Source organism: Mirounga leonina, unplaced genomic scaffold (assembly GCF_011800145.1).
Source record: "Mirounga leonina isolate KUSES-001 unplaced genomic scaffold, KU_Mleo_1.0 Mir_168, whole genome shotgun sequence".
NCBI classification, from domain to species: Eukaryota; Metazoa; Chordata; class Mammalia; order Carnivora; family Phocidae; genus Mirounga; species Mirounga leonina.
In genome coordinates, this window is record NW_023270426.1 from 53,450,623 (window position 1) to 53,464,252 (window position 13,630).

Below are 13,630 nucleotides of genomic sequence, written 5' to 3' on the forward strand. Positions count from 1 at the left end.
TTCTGAAGTCAATGATCCAATCCATTTCATTTTATGTTTTATTAACACATTTCCTAATTATCCCACAGCAGGATATTTTATCATAAGTTTTGTCTAGTGTTTGCTTGCTTACTATTTCTTTGGGGCCTTAGAAGCTAAGCAACAGCAGTGATCCCAGCCCCAATGACATTTTTCTCTGTCATAACCACTCTGGAATGCTACTGTGTTAAAGTAATCAACCATTTTTAGAAGACAAATCAAATTCAAACTAACTTAAGAGAATGGAGTTTTTTGTGTCTTTAGGTGTTACTTCCGTTGTGGTTTATTTGCAAAATCCTTCATTATCAGCGCTTAGGTTTTTGTTCACAGATCTTGTATAGGATAAGTCATTATTACGCAAACAATGAATCATGGAACCCTACGTCAAAAACTAATGGTGTAATGTATGGTGATTAACATAACATAATAATAAAAAAATAAATAAAATTTATATGGATATAAAAAAAAAGGATAGGTCATTATTTTGAATACAGTGGTTACAATTACTTGTGCAGGACCCCACTGAAAATAAATGTCAGTATTGGGATTCTAAAATAGAGATTTCTAAGGTTCCTGTACACCATGTAATTCTTTTGATATGATCAAGGTATCAAAAATAAGACGAAGTAGACAGTTGCATTTATATTTCTACCTACAGATCATTTGGTAATCTTATCAGCTGCAGTGGAGGGAGTCTGATTTAAACAAAGCAATAAGAAACTTAGCCAAAGGACATAAAAATAACTCTTGATTAGATGAAGAAACATAATGATCCTGAATGGAGGAATTACACTGTTAATTCATATTGGAAATAAGTTAATTCCTTATAAAATAATTTGAAAATGAGTGTAATTCCAAACAAAGTTCCTAGTATTTTTTAGTCGCTTTTTTTTGTTTGTTTTTAGTTTGTCTGAAATTTACAGTCAAAATTCTTGGGATGTGCTTGGCAAAACTAGACAATAAATACAATATTGAAAAAGGAATTAGGTGGAATTTATAATCTTCAATAATAAAACATTATAAAGCTGTCATAATTAAAGGAGCATCTTAGCACTAGTAAAAGAATAGTGAATGATGGTAGTGAAGAGGAAACTCAAGAAAATACTTAAGTATACATAAATATGTAGTTTCTAATAATCATGGCGTTTTATATCAGGGAGAGAGTGGTTCACTGAGTAAATGGTGAGGGAACATTGCTTATGTATTTGGAGAAGTAAATTAAAAATGAAAATATAGGTAAGTAGTCACTTTCTCTGATTTGTAAAGACCTTGAAAGGAAACTATTTTTATTTTTTTAAGATTTTATTTTTAAGTATTCTCTACACCTGGTGCGGGGTTAAACCTACAATCCCAAGATCAGGAGATGCATGTTTCACTGACTGAGCCAGCCAGGCACCCCAAAGGAAACTATTTTTACATTTAAGTACATTAACTCTATAAGTAATATTGCCAGACCAGAAGAATATTTGTAGCATTTATGACCAAGTATTCATTCACTCAGGTAACAGACATATTTTGAATCCCTACTATGAGTGTGGGGAAGGGAGACAATAACCATTTATAAATAAAATGAATTAAGATGATGACAACTGCTGCAAAGATTATAAAATATTGTTTAATACCTGTACTATTGCTATTTCTTTGTAGGACTATTTGAAGGATTCTGGAATGCTTATATCATAGTTAAGGTAGTCAAGACAGTGTTTCCAGAGGTAACATTGAATAGAGACCTGAATAAAATACAAGAGGAAGCCATGTGCAATTCAGGGAGAAGAACATTCCAGAAGAATATGCAAAGACTATTAGTTTCCTGTTACCACCGTAACAAAGTAGGACAGACTTAGTGGTTTTCTTATTTCTTTTAGCATCAAGAGGCTGCCAGCCTTCCTTGGCCTGTGTCCACATCATTCCAATGTCTTTTCATCTTTACACTGCCTTAGCTCAGTCTGATCTCCTGCTTCCCCCTTATAAGGACCCTTGTGATTACAATGGGCCACCTGGATGATCCATGATAATAGCCCCATCTCAGGATCACTGATACAATCACATTTGCGAAGTCCCTTCTGCTATATAAGGTAATATTCACAGATTCTGGGAATTAGGATGTGGGCATCACTGGGGGTCAATTACTTATCCTGCCATAGACCCTGATACACTATATTCATTTTTAGTTGCTACTGTAACAAATAACCAGAAACTTAGCAGCTCAAAATAATGTAAATTCACTATCCCATGTTTCTGTAGGTCAAAAGTCCAACACGGGCACCTGGGTGGCTCAGTCAGTTAAGGGTCCAACTATTGATTTCGACTCAGGTCATGATCTCAGGGTCATGGGACTGAGCCCTGCATTGGGCTCTACGCTCAGTGTAGAGTCTGCTTGAGATTGTCTCTCCCCTTTCCCTCTTCTCCTCCCCCCACCCTGCTCGCAGGCTCTCTCTTTCTCGAAAGAAAGAAAGAAAGGAAAACAGAAAGAAAGACCATCTTTAAAAAAAAAAAAAAAAGTCCGACATAGTAGTCTCATCTAGCTAAAATCAATGTGTCAGAAGTACTGTATTTCTTTTTGGAAGCTCTACAGAAGAACCCATTGCCTTGCCTTTTCCCAGCTTTTGGACACCACCCACATTTTGGTTCAAGGTCTCCTTCTGTCTTCAAAGCCAGCAATTTTGCATCTTTCTGTGCTTCTCTTCAAATTCCATGTCCTTCTGACTGTAGCTGAAAAAGAAAACTCTGATTGTAAGGATTTATGTGAATAGATTGGGCTCATCCAGATAATCCACAATAATCTCATCATCTCAAGGTCTGTATCCTTAACACATCTGCAAAGTCCCTTTTTCACAGAGAAAGTAACATTCACAAGTTACAGAAAGTAGGGTATAGACATTTTGTGGGGAGCACCATTAATTACATTTGGGGGTAGCTGCTTATTACATATTGGAATAATTGACCTATTCAAGTGAGAGATGCAATTAGAGAGGTAGTAATGGGCCAGATTATAAAAAGCCTTTTCGTCCATTGGAGTATTTAAAGAGAAAATGTTGTAATAAAATGAGGGAACAGATCGATGCTATTCTAAAAAACTTACTGGGATGATAGATTCTGTATCTGTGCTATCTGATACAGCAATTACTAGCTACATGTCGCTGTTGAGCCCTAAAATGTGGCTTGTGTTACTGAGGAGCTCAGTTTTTAATTTTAGCTAATTTAAAGTTACATAGCTCATGTGTGGCTAGTAACTGTTGTAGCAGGACTACTGAAAGAACTATTGGAAGATACTACGTATATTTTTGGAGATATTTTGCTCTGACAGAAGCAGAAAACTGAACAGTAGCTAGAATTAGATATGACATTAAAGTGGTTTTGTTTTGTTTTGCTTTGCTTTTGTTTTTAGACTGGTAATATTGAAGCACATTTGTATTAATTATGTGTTGTTGAGTAACAGGTTATCACAAACTTGGCAGCTTGAAACCATGTACATTTATTATTTCATGGTTTCCATGGGTCAGAAATCCAGGCATGGCTTTGCTAGGACTCCTGTGGAAGCTGCAATCAAGGTTTTGTCCAGAGCTGCAGTCTCATCTCAAAGGTGAAAGATTTGTTTTTAAGGTCATGTTCTTGCTGGCACAATTCAGTTCCTTATAGCCTGTTGGACTGAGGGCCTCAGTTTCTTTGCTGGCTGTGATGGTTAACTTTATGTGTTAACTTGGATGGGCTAAAAGTGCCTAGATATGTGGTCAAACCTTATTCTGGATATCTGTGAGGAAGTGTTTGGATGAGATTAACATTTAGATAAGCGGACTTTGGGTAAAGCAGAATGCCCTCCAAATGAGGGAGGACCTTAGTTGAAGGCCTGAACAGTACAAAAGACCGATCTCCCCAGAACAAGGAAATCTGCCGAGAGATTTCATTGACTCTTCCTAGATTCCCAGCCTGCTGGTCCACCCAGCAGATTTTGGACTTAACCAACCTTCACAATCACGTCAGCCGGGGCGCGCCTGGGTGGCTCAGTCTTTAAGCGTCTGCCTTCGGCTCAGGTCATGATCCTAGGGTCCTGGGATCGAGCCCCAAATCGGGCTCCCTGCTCGGTGGGAAGCCTGCTTCTCACCCTCCGACTCCCCCTGCTTGTGTTCTTTCTCTCACTGTGTCTCTCTCTGTCAAAAAAAATAAATAAAATTAAAAAAAAAAAAATCATATCAGCCAATTGCTTACAGTAAGTCTCTATATGTATAAACATCTTATTGTTTCTCTGTCTTTAGAAAACCCATCTAATGCACTGGCTGTTGGTCAGAGGCCTCCTACGGTTTTAAAATGATTATTTGTCAGAAATCACTCTCCGTTCCCTGCTGCATGGGCTTCTCCAACATGGCTGCTAGTGTCATAAAAGCCAGCAAGGAAAAACTCTATTAGCAAGGTGGATATTATAATCTTATATAACTTAATCACTGAAGTAATATATGTTACCTTTGCTGTATTCTGTTCATAAGAAGCAAATCACAGTCCTCCTTGCACTTAAGGGAGGGGATTACACAGGATATGAGTCCCAGGAGGTTGAGATAATCAGGTGCTGTGTACTATTTAAGCAGTCATTTTCCTGCATCTAACCTTCCAGTGGCTTTTTGTTATAATTGGAATAAATGCTCAACTTCTTACTGTAGCCTACAAAATCCTGTGTGATCTAGTCTCCTGTCTCCCTTTTCCATTGCCTCAACTGTGTTCTCCCCCTAAGTTTTTGCAAGGTCTTTTTCCCTGACTACCATATCCAAAGATATGCTGCCCTCTAGTCACAGTCTCATTATTTTATTTTCTTCATTGATTCTACAGCTGTGTGAAATTATAATCATTGTGCACCATCAACTCTTTCCAAGAGAACACATTGTTTTCCTTTCTAACAGCAGTATCTCCAATGCCTAGTACATAGTACATATTCAAAAAGTCTGATAAATGAATGAATGAATGTATTCTGCGTTTCACCGTGTAAGAATAGGGATACTAACTTTTGACTCCCCCAAAACTTAATTCCTAATAGTCTTATGTTGACCAGGAGCCTTACCAGTAACATAAACCATCGCCTAACACATGTTTTGTATTTTATATGTGTTATATACTGTATTCTTACAATAAAGTAAGCTAGAGGAAAGAAAATGTTACTAAGAAAGTCTTAAGGAACTGAAAATACCTTTACAGGACTGTACTGTAAAAAGTCCACATGTAAGTGGACCTGTGCAGTTCAAACCCATGTCACTCAAGGGTCACCTGTGCAACATAAATAATTAACCCTGCTATAAAATATGGAGTTTAAGTATTACTAGCTAGACAATATTGATCTCATCTATTGTGGCGAATGTAGCACATGCATGCAGATGTTAATATTAGGGGCACCTGCAGGTGGGGGTGTGTGAATGGGAACTGTCCCCATTCTATTATTCTATAAAACTAAAAGTGCTCCAAAAAAATAAAGTCTATTAATTTAAGAAAAAAAAACTGGGGATACTATGTGTAATATGTAGCCACTATCCTTTTGCAGCTTTTAGCATACTACAAAAAAAAAAAGTAAATACTGTAATGCTATGATAGATATCCATACTTACTCACTAGACCACCCAAGTATAACTGAGTGAACGGTGAATGTCTAGTGGAAAATGCAGGGAAGAGCTAGGTTAGTAGTGAGGGGGGATGGACAATGAATTCTGTTTGGGCATTTAAAGTTTGAGGTTTGCATAGGTCATTTTGCTGGCACCATTCCAAAACAGAGTTAAATGTGTACGTAAGTCTCGAGTTTGGGAGAGCCCTCACCTACATATACATTTGGCAGTTTTCAATTTATCGGTAATAATGGAAGCTGTGATATTGGATAATCCTATAACTATAGAGGAAAAAGAAAAGTAGGTCAAGAGACCATACCAAGAAATATTACCATTTAGCATCTAAGTGGAGGACGGAGAAGCATACTGCACAGATGTGATTAGATAAGTATTATGAGATTTAGAAGAGTGTTAGGGAATCCAAGGCAATATTTCTTTATCAGCACCTAATACCAAAAATAAAGTAACAGGCAAATAATAGGTATCTACTGCTTTCTATCACCTCCCCCCCAATCCAGTTACTATAAAAAATCTTCCATTTGATTCTAAATCCCTGTATAGTATAATCTTTAATTATTAATTTTAACTCCTAATTAGGCTGAGATAAATCTAGATTTTACTGTATGTCTCATGAACCAAAAGACTCATCATCCATTTTAAGACAGTAGTGGAGTGAACATTTATAGTCATTCAAAGTAAAAGTAACTTTGGAGATTCCCTTACCACATAGGCTTTGGGTTTTTGTTGTGAAGGATTCTCTGACTTCTACCAATGATTTTTACAATTATGAAGACCAAAATAAGAATTCTTAGATGATATTTAATATATTAAAGCATATAGCATGGCCTTAAAATTCTAATAATTTTGTAGCACTCTAATTCGAGATCAGAGTATTTTTCACTTTTAGATGATTGCATTTTGATTGTAAGAACCTACAGAATCTAAAATATACAGAGCCTTGCTTGACCATACAATCATCTTGAGATATTTAAACATTTTTTTTATGAGCTGTAAGAAATTTGGGCAAGAAAATAGTGGGAAAAGTGGGATTAGTATTCTCCTAGTATATATAGCTCTTTTATCTTTTTTAGAAGGAGTCCTTATCGGTATTCTTTTCTAAGTTCTAGATATCTTCGAAAAGAAATGTGATCAGTTGTCAACCTAGAGAAATTACTGCTTTAGGAGGTACATTTGTAATGTTATTTATTTAAATATGAAATAAACATTTCAACAGGCCACTAAACCGAAGAGTTCATGATACGTATCTTAGTAAAAACATATTTGATCCAAAATATGAACAAGTGATAATTAACATAAGTAGGGCAAAATAATACAGTTTAGTCTCTTTTTTTAAAACTTGACTGATTTCTTGTATTACTGAATTTTGTAACTGTGTATTATAACAGCTAAGTATATGCAACTGTGTATTTGTCTAAAATAGACAAAACATTCTGTATTATAAACTATAATGGGCAGGCTTTACTTTTTTAGTGTACACATATCTAGATACAGCTAAACTTTTGTCTGATAGGAATAAATTAAAAACATACTGAAAAAAATGAGTTCCTCTTTGCCGTCATTTGCCTTGTAATAACATCAAGGTATCTTTATTCCTCCTTTTCCTTTAGCTTTACATTTTGGTTCCCAGGACAGTAGCAAAGATTAAGTCTGCAAGGCTATTTAGACTACTTTGATAATGTATCAAAACTCAAATTCTTTAAATAATGTGTTCTAAGCAGAATATCAGCTCATTCTGTGATAACTCTCCTCTCCCCAGAAACATTCAGAAGGGCCACAAACAATCCCCCAGGAATTGGTTAGTAATTATCCATAGTGTTTATTTTGTATACTTTAGTAATGCTATATATTCTCTTTAATCTGGTCACTCCAAAGAACCTGAAAACATTCTTTAAAAAAATCTGACAAAAAAAAATCTGTGTAGGTTTTATTAAACATATATATTATCATAGTATCAAGTGCTATTATATAGTTTTTTAACATGCATTTTTTTGTTTCAGTTATACTGTTCAATAAGATAAAACTTTGTTATATTCTTGAACTATTTAAAATATTTTTTAATTTGTGTTCAGAGCATCACAGTCCCATTTTTTTTTGCTTTTTGTTTTTTTTTAAGTAGGCTCTGCCCCCAGTGGGGAACCCAGCGTGGGGCTTGAACTCACCCTGAGATCAAGACCTGAGCTGAGATCAAAAGTTGGACACTTAACTGACTGAGCCACCCAGGCGCCCCATTGTCCCAGTTTTTTTTATTTGCCTGCCCCATTATAGTTACATTCCTTTATTAATAAGGATCATTCCAATTGGAGTCTTTATTTAGTGCTTAATATTTGTCTAGAGCTGTGCAAAATACTGTAGAGACAGTGAAAAAATATAAGATAGGCCCTCTGATCTTAAAGAGCTAGATATTTAAAAGACTACATTTCTGAAACAACCAGAGGAAAATATAAGGAGGATGACAGGAAGGAAAAATTGTGAGACGAACTGTGAAGTATTAAGAATAGACAGGTCAGTATAGGCTAAAGTAGTTATAGAGAATGTGACCTGGGCTTTGAAGTGGGTGGGTAAGGAGGTATGGCATTTAATCTTGGATTTAAGAATTGACAGATACCCAGAATAAACAAAGCACTGGCTAAAGAAAATAGATAAGTTTTCTGAAATTGAGACCTTTTAATGCAGATTGGAATTTTTTTTTTTTTTAAAGATTTTATTTATTTATTTGACAGAGGGAGACACAGTGAGAGAGGGAACACAAGCAGGGGGAGTGGGAGAAGGAGAAGCAGGCTTCTGGCAGAGCAGGGAGCCCGATGCAGGGCTTGATCCCAGGACCCTGGGATCATGACCCGAGCCGAAGGCAGACGCCTAACAACTGAGCCACCCAGGTGCCCCTGCAGATTGGATTTTAAAAATGTTATTATTTACTTGTTTTAATATCTAAAATTATGATACTTTAGAACTAACTAATGCAAACTCCTACAGTTATCAACATTTAAAAAGTTAATTGTTCTCAACTTAAAATCCTAGATTATAGACTGTGTCTTAAAGATGTGTCTTAAAATTTTAGAGTAAAGACTGAATGAGGTGCCTAGTATAGGTCTATGTACCAAATTATCTACAAGATCTTGAGAACTGACTACAAAAAAACGTTTTTGACCATGCCTCTAAAGGAGAGACATGCTTTCAGGATGCCTTTAATTTGTGGTTTCTGATTCTGGTGTACCATTTGAAGTCCTGATTTTATATTTAGATTATTTTGAAATTACAGAACTATTAAAAGCTGTGCTAATAGCCTTCTATGTCAAACAAAAAGCTAAAGTAGAAGTTTTTAAAACCATCGCATCCATATAATGTGGCTTTTGTGTAAATTTGCTTGTTTTAAAAATAATACTTTTTTAAGTTGCCACTTTTTATTTGTAGGCTAGTATAAAGGTCTGCTGGATATAGGGGCACATGGGTGGCTCAGTTGGTTAAGCGTCAGACTCTTGATTTCGGCTCAGATCATGATCTCAGGGCCTTTGGATTCAGCCCCCTGTTGGGCTTTGCACTCAGCACAGAGTCTGCTTGTCCCTCTCCCTCTGCTCCTCCCCCCACCCATGCTCTCTTGCTCTCCCTCTGTCTTTAAAATAAATAAAACCTTTTTTTTAAATCGGCTTGATATAGAGTGAGAGTGCAGAAATACTTTACGCTTCTCGTTTCATTAGGTCTGATAAAAGGCCCTGATCAGAGTTCAGTGCATATGTCCCCTTCCATCTTCAGTGATGCGGAAAGGCTGGAACAGCAGCAGTGAGGGTAGAAGGGAGCTTTGTGCCGTGGCTCTGAACTGCGTGTGTTACAGGAAGGATGGCCCAGCAGAGTTCCTCTGCCATTTCAAAATTTTTCTAAGAAATAAGTTGAATGTTTCAAGTAAATTTCTTTTCTTGGATTGAATTTCTAGATACTTCTTGTATATTTTTATGGTTTAGAAAAACATGTTCACACCCATTTAAGGACCAAATACTAGTGAATATAATTAGAAAACGGAAACAGAAAATAGTTGTCTATTCCTAAGAAATGACATTTTAAGTTTATTCTATAGTGACTAGCCAAGAGAAGATTTAAGAATTCTCTTTTGGAATTTGAATATATAGGTTTGAATGATATTTTGAAAGAAATGGCTTATTAGTGATTTAGAATTGGTTCCCTTCTTCCTTTGCCATCTAAGATAGATGAGTAGGCAGCTGGACTTATGCTTATCTGTACATTTGTATTTTACCAATTACTTTATTCAGGATCAAAGTGTGGCATGAATTCATTATCCATTTGGCATTGTTGAAACTTTCAAATAATTAAAAACTCTTTCATTTCTAAAAATGTCTATCTCTGCCTGACAATTGTGATAATGAGAAAATACAGAATCATTTTGTGGGCTTATGTTTTACTGATAATGTAATGTATTATATAACAATAAGCTTAATTTTTCTTCTATTTTATATCAATTCAAAGTTATATTCTATATATTCTATAGGTGTTCTTTAACTTTTGTGTGTGTGTGTGTGTTTATAACTAAGAAAAGCTTCAAAAGGTAAATGCTTAAATTTATTTTTGCCCTTAAATTTACTTTCAATTTATATATTCTTTACACAGATAAAGCTTTCTTTTCATATGTGTGTGTGTATATGTGTATATATATATATACCATGTATATATGTATGTGGGTGTATATGTGTGTGTGTGTGTGTGTGTATAAATACCCACATATATATACTATGTTCCTATTAAATGAATACCATAGTAGAAATTACTGACCTGGCAACCCAAAAAACCTTCAGTTTTGCTCTCAGTTCTACCACTCAATGCCATTAGAGTCTCTCTTAAGAATTATGTGTAGGTTGTGAATCTAATTCTTCCTTTTACTAGTTTTTAAATTTTTAATGTTTCATTATTTTTTAAAAGATTTATTTATTTAAGAGAGAGAGAGTGTGTGTAGGGAAGGGGCAGAGGGACAGAATGTCCAAGCAGACTCCTGTTGAGCAGGGAGTCTGATATGGGCCTCTATCTCACGAGTCATGACGTCAGGACCTGAACTGAATCCAAAAGTCAGATGCTTAACTGAGTGAGCCACCCAGGCGCACCACTAGGTTTTTAATTTTATTTATTTATTTATTTATTTTGTTGTTGTTGTTCAGTTAGATACCACTAGTTTTTAAATTAGGTTATTCTCTTATGTCAGGAAACAGCATAACAGCATAGCATAGTAGAATTTTGGCTATATTCCTTCAATATATTAGATAACTACTCTGAACCTCAGTTTACTAATTTATGAAGTAGATATGATAGTTTCATTCTGGTGATGATTAGACGAGTTGTATGTGTGTTTTGCCTGAGTTAAATTTCAACTGCAGGACATGGTAACTATATAATAATAATTATCATTTTTAAAATCTTACATGTAGCTGTTATAATAATTTTAATAGTAAGGATAATTATAATTATGATTAAATCACTATATTTCATTATTTTTATCTACCAAATGAGAACAACACATGTCCCCTTCTAAATTCCATAACTATAATGAAACTGTATTACACTATTTTATTTTAAAGTGCCTTCTAGTAGAGGATATATTTTCACAAGTCTTACCTTTATGAAGAAGTACACAAACTTGACATTGGACAGTATTATTTGTAATTTATTGGTTTTTGAATCAGAGGTAATTACTGAATGGTACCTCAGGTTTATCAGTTTCCTAAAACCCTGCATTTCTCTTAACTATTACCAAAATTTTGCTCTTTCTTCAGAAATATATTATGTCACTTATTCTCTGTTATCGCTAGTAACAGAAAGTACAGTTAAAAATCTTCGTGTATAGGGATGCCTGGGTGGCTCACCCAGTTAATCATCTGCCTTTGGATCTTGTTATGATCTCTGGGTCCTGGGATCGAGTCCTGCATCAGGCTCCTTGCTCAGCGGGGAGTCTGCTTCTCCCTCTGCCTGCCACTCCCCCTGCTTGTGCTCTCTCTCTCCGACGAATAAATAAATTTTAAAAAATCTTGAAAAAAAAAAAATCTTCGTGTATAATTCCTTTTCTTACTCTGAGAGGTGACTTAAGTTGTAATAAACAAATGGTAGTATGCTTATATGGTATTTAGTTGTTTTCTTCTCTGCTAGGAGATGGGAGAGTGACTTACCACTTATACAAATTATTCTTGGGTTATATGTTGATTTACATGATAAACTTCCGTAAGAAGGTAGGAAGTTGCCCAGTTTTTCTTCACTGTATTTGTATCTGATAAATGTACTGCATTTTTTCCCCCTCAGAAGAAATTATGTATATTTAAAACTGGGCCACTCAATTTTGATATTCTCCCAAAACTAATAATGTTTTCCTTTTGTTCTAGTTCAGACTTGGTTCCTTCAACCTGGAGAAAGTTGCAAATCCAGCTGAGGTCATTAGAAAACTTATTTGTGATTGCCTGGATACTATCACAGAAAACCAAGCCAAAAATGAGCACCTGCAGAAGGAAAATGAAAGGCTTCTGAGAGATTGGAATGATGTTCAAGGACGGTATGTGCTAATGTTCTTGTATTATAAAAACACTAAGCTCTCATATTGGTATAGATTTAAGTTAATGATTTGTAAGTTTATAATATATGTAGACTAGCATATATTTAGCATAAAATCTTTACTTAGTATGATTAAATCAAACTCTCGGTCATTACTGTACATCATCAGAGTACATTAACACTTACTGGTCTTGGTCATTAGTATTTGGTGGCACCAGCAAATTAATGAACAATACGGAGTAATCAGGCAATGAGAATCAGAAGCCATTAATATTAATCAAAATTTAGGAAGTTGATATTTATAAATTTAATTTACCTCAAATTATAGGATTAATAATGAATAAAAAAAAAGACATGAAATGTAAGTATGCCAATTGATTACTTATATGGACTCTTTATATAAATGGTAACTATTTCAGATGCTGTGTGCGTTGGCTCCTGATATAGACTTATTTTGTTCACTGAGAATTCATACTACCAGCATTTTAAAAAGATGAAGTAATTGTGTTTACTAGATAAGACATTTGGAAGCCCTTATTTTCCTGATTTTGCCTCTTTTTTTTTAAAAAAAAAAAAAACGAAGAAAGTCACTTTACTTCTTATTATGCATTTTTTTCAACTGTAATCTAGGCCAGCCCAGGGTATATTTTTATTACTCTGTTACGTAAGAGATGTTTGAAGGAAACAAAATATATGTTGTGACCATTTATATCTCTACAGAGACGTATAACATCATATGCATGTGTTTATACATATGTGCATGGCAACATCTGAAAGAATTATATGGAATATATATAATAATAACATTATTATTATATCCAGTATATCCAGTAGATTTTTTATCTTTCAGTCAAACCAGTAGCTCTGAAACATAAGAACAGTTTTCCAATTTAGGATCTTTTTAGGATAATCCTTAAGATTGTTTAAAGTGGATTGGTAAGTAAACGTGAGAGTATATGAAAAATGTGAAGGGTTTACCACTATCAATGTATGTTTGTGGAAAGGGTGTTAACTAGAAGGAATTATGTTTCTATATATCCAATTATATTTATTAATGTAAGACATGTAAACTTAACACCTAGAACTTGACTATATTTGGCTGTCAGTGATTATATTAAGAAAGTATCTTGTTCTCTTTTATTTCTGAATTAACATTTATCTCCAGTTGTATTAAAAAAATGAGACCAAATCAAAACTGTGTAAATATTAGGAAACCATATGGAAAAATAAGTTAATTTTGCTCTTCCTCTTTCTCCTTAAAGTCATGTTAGTATGAATCAATACCAAATATCTGTGCTAGAAAGCATGGTTCTGGGTCTTTATCTGTAGTTTGGATATGCTTTTCTATTTTATATATGCAATACATCAAATTAAGGGAGATGTACTGTGACTGTGATAAGCCATTATATTTAAAACTCAAAATATCCTCAAGATGATAGGAAATTTGTTCCACAAATTGCCCACAAAAATGCATA

At 34.7% G+C, this 13,630-nt stretch overlaps 1 protein-coding gene across 3 annotated transcripts in view; it reads left to right on the top strand.

The window, feature by feature from the left end:
* The window catches only part of XRCC4 (X-ray repair cross complementing 4), a 776,985-nt gene that overhangs the window by 639,190 nt on the left and 124,165 nt on the right, over positions 1–13,630 (top strand). For all 3 annotated transcript variants that reach the window (XM_035014787.1, XM_035014788.1, XM_035014789.1), the window contains one exon: positions 11,990–12,156. In XM_035014787.1, coding sequence (XP_034870678.1) covers positions 11,990–12,156 — 167 coding nt within the window. The remainder of the gene's footprint in view (positions 1–11,989; positions 12,157–13,630) is intronic.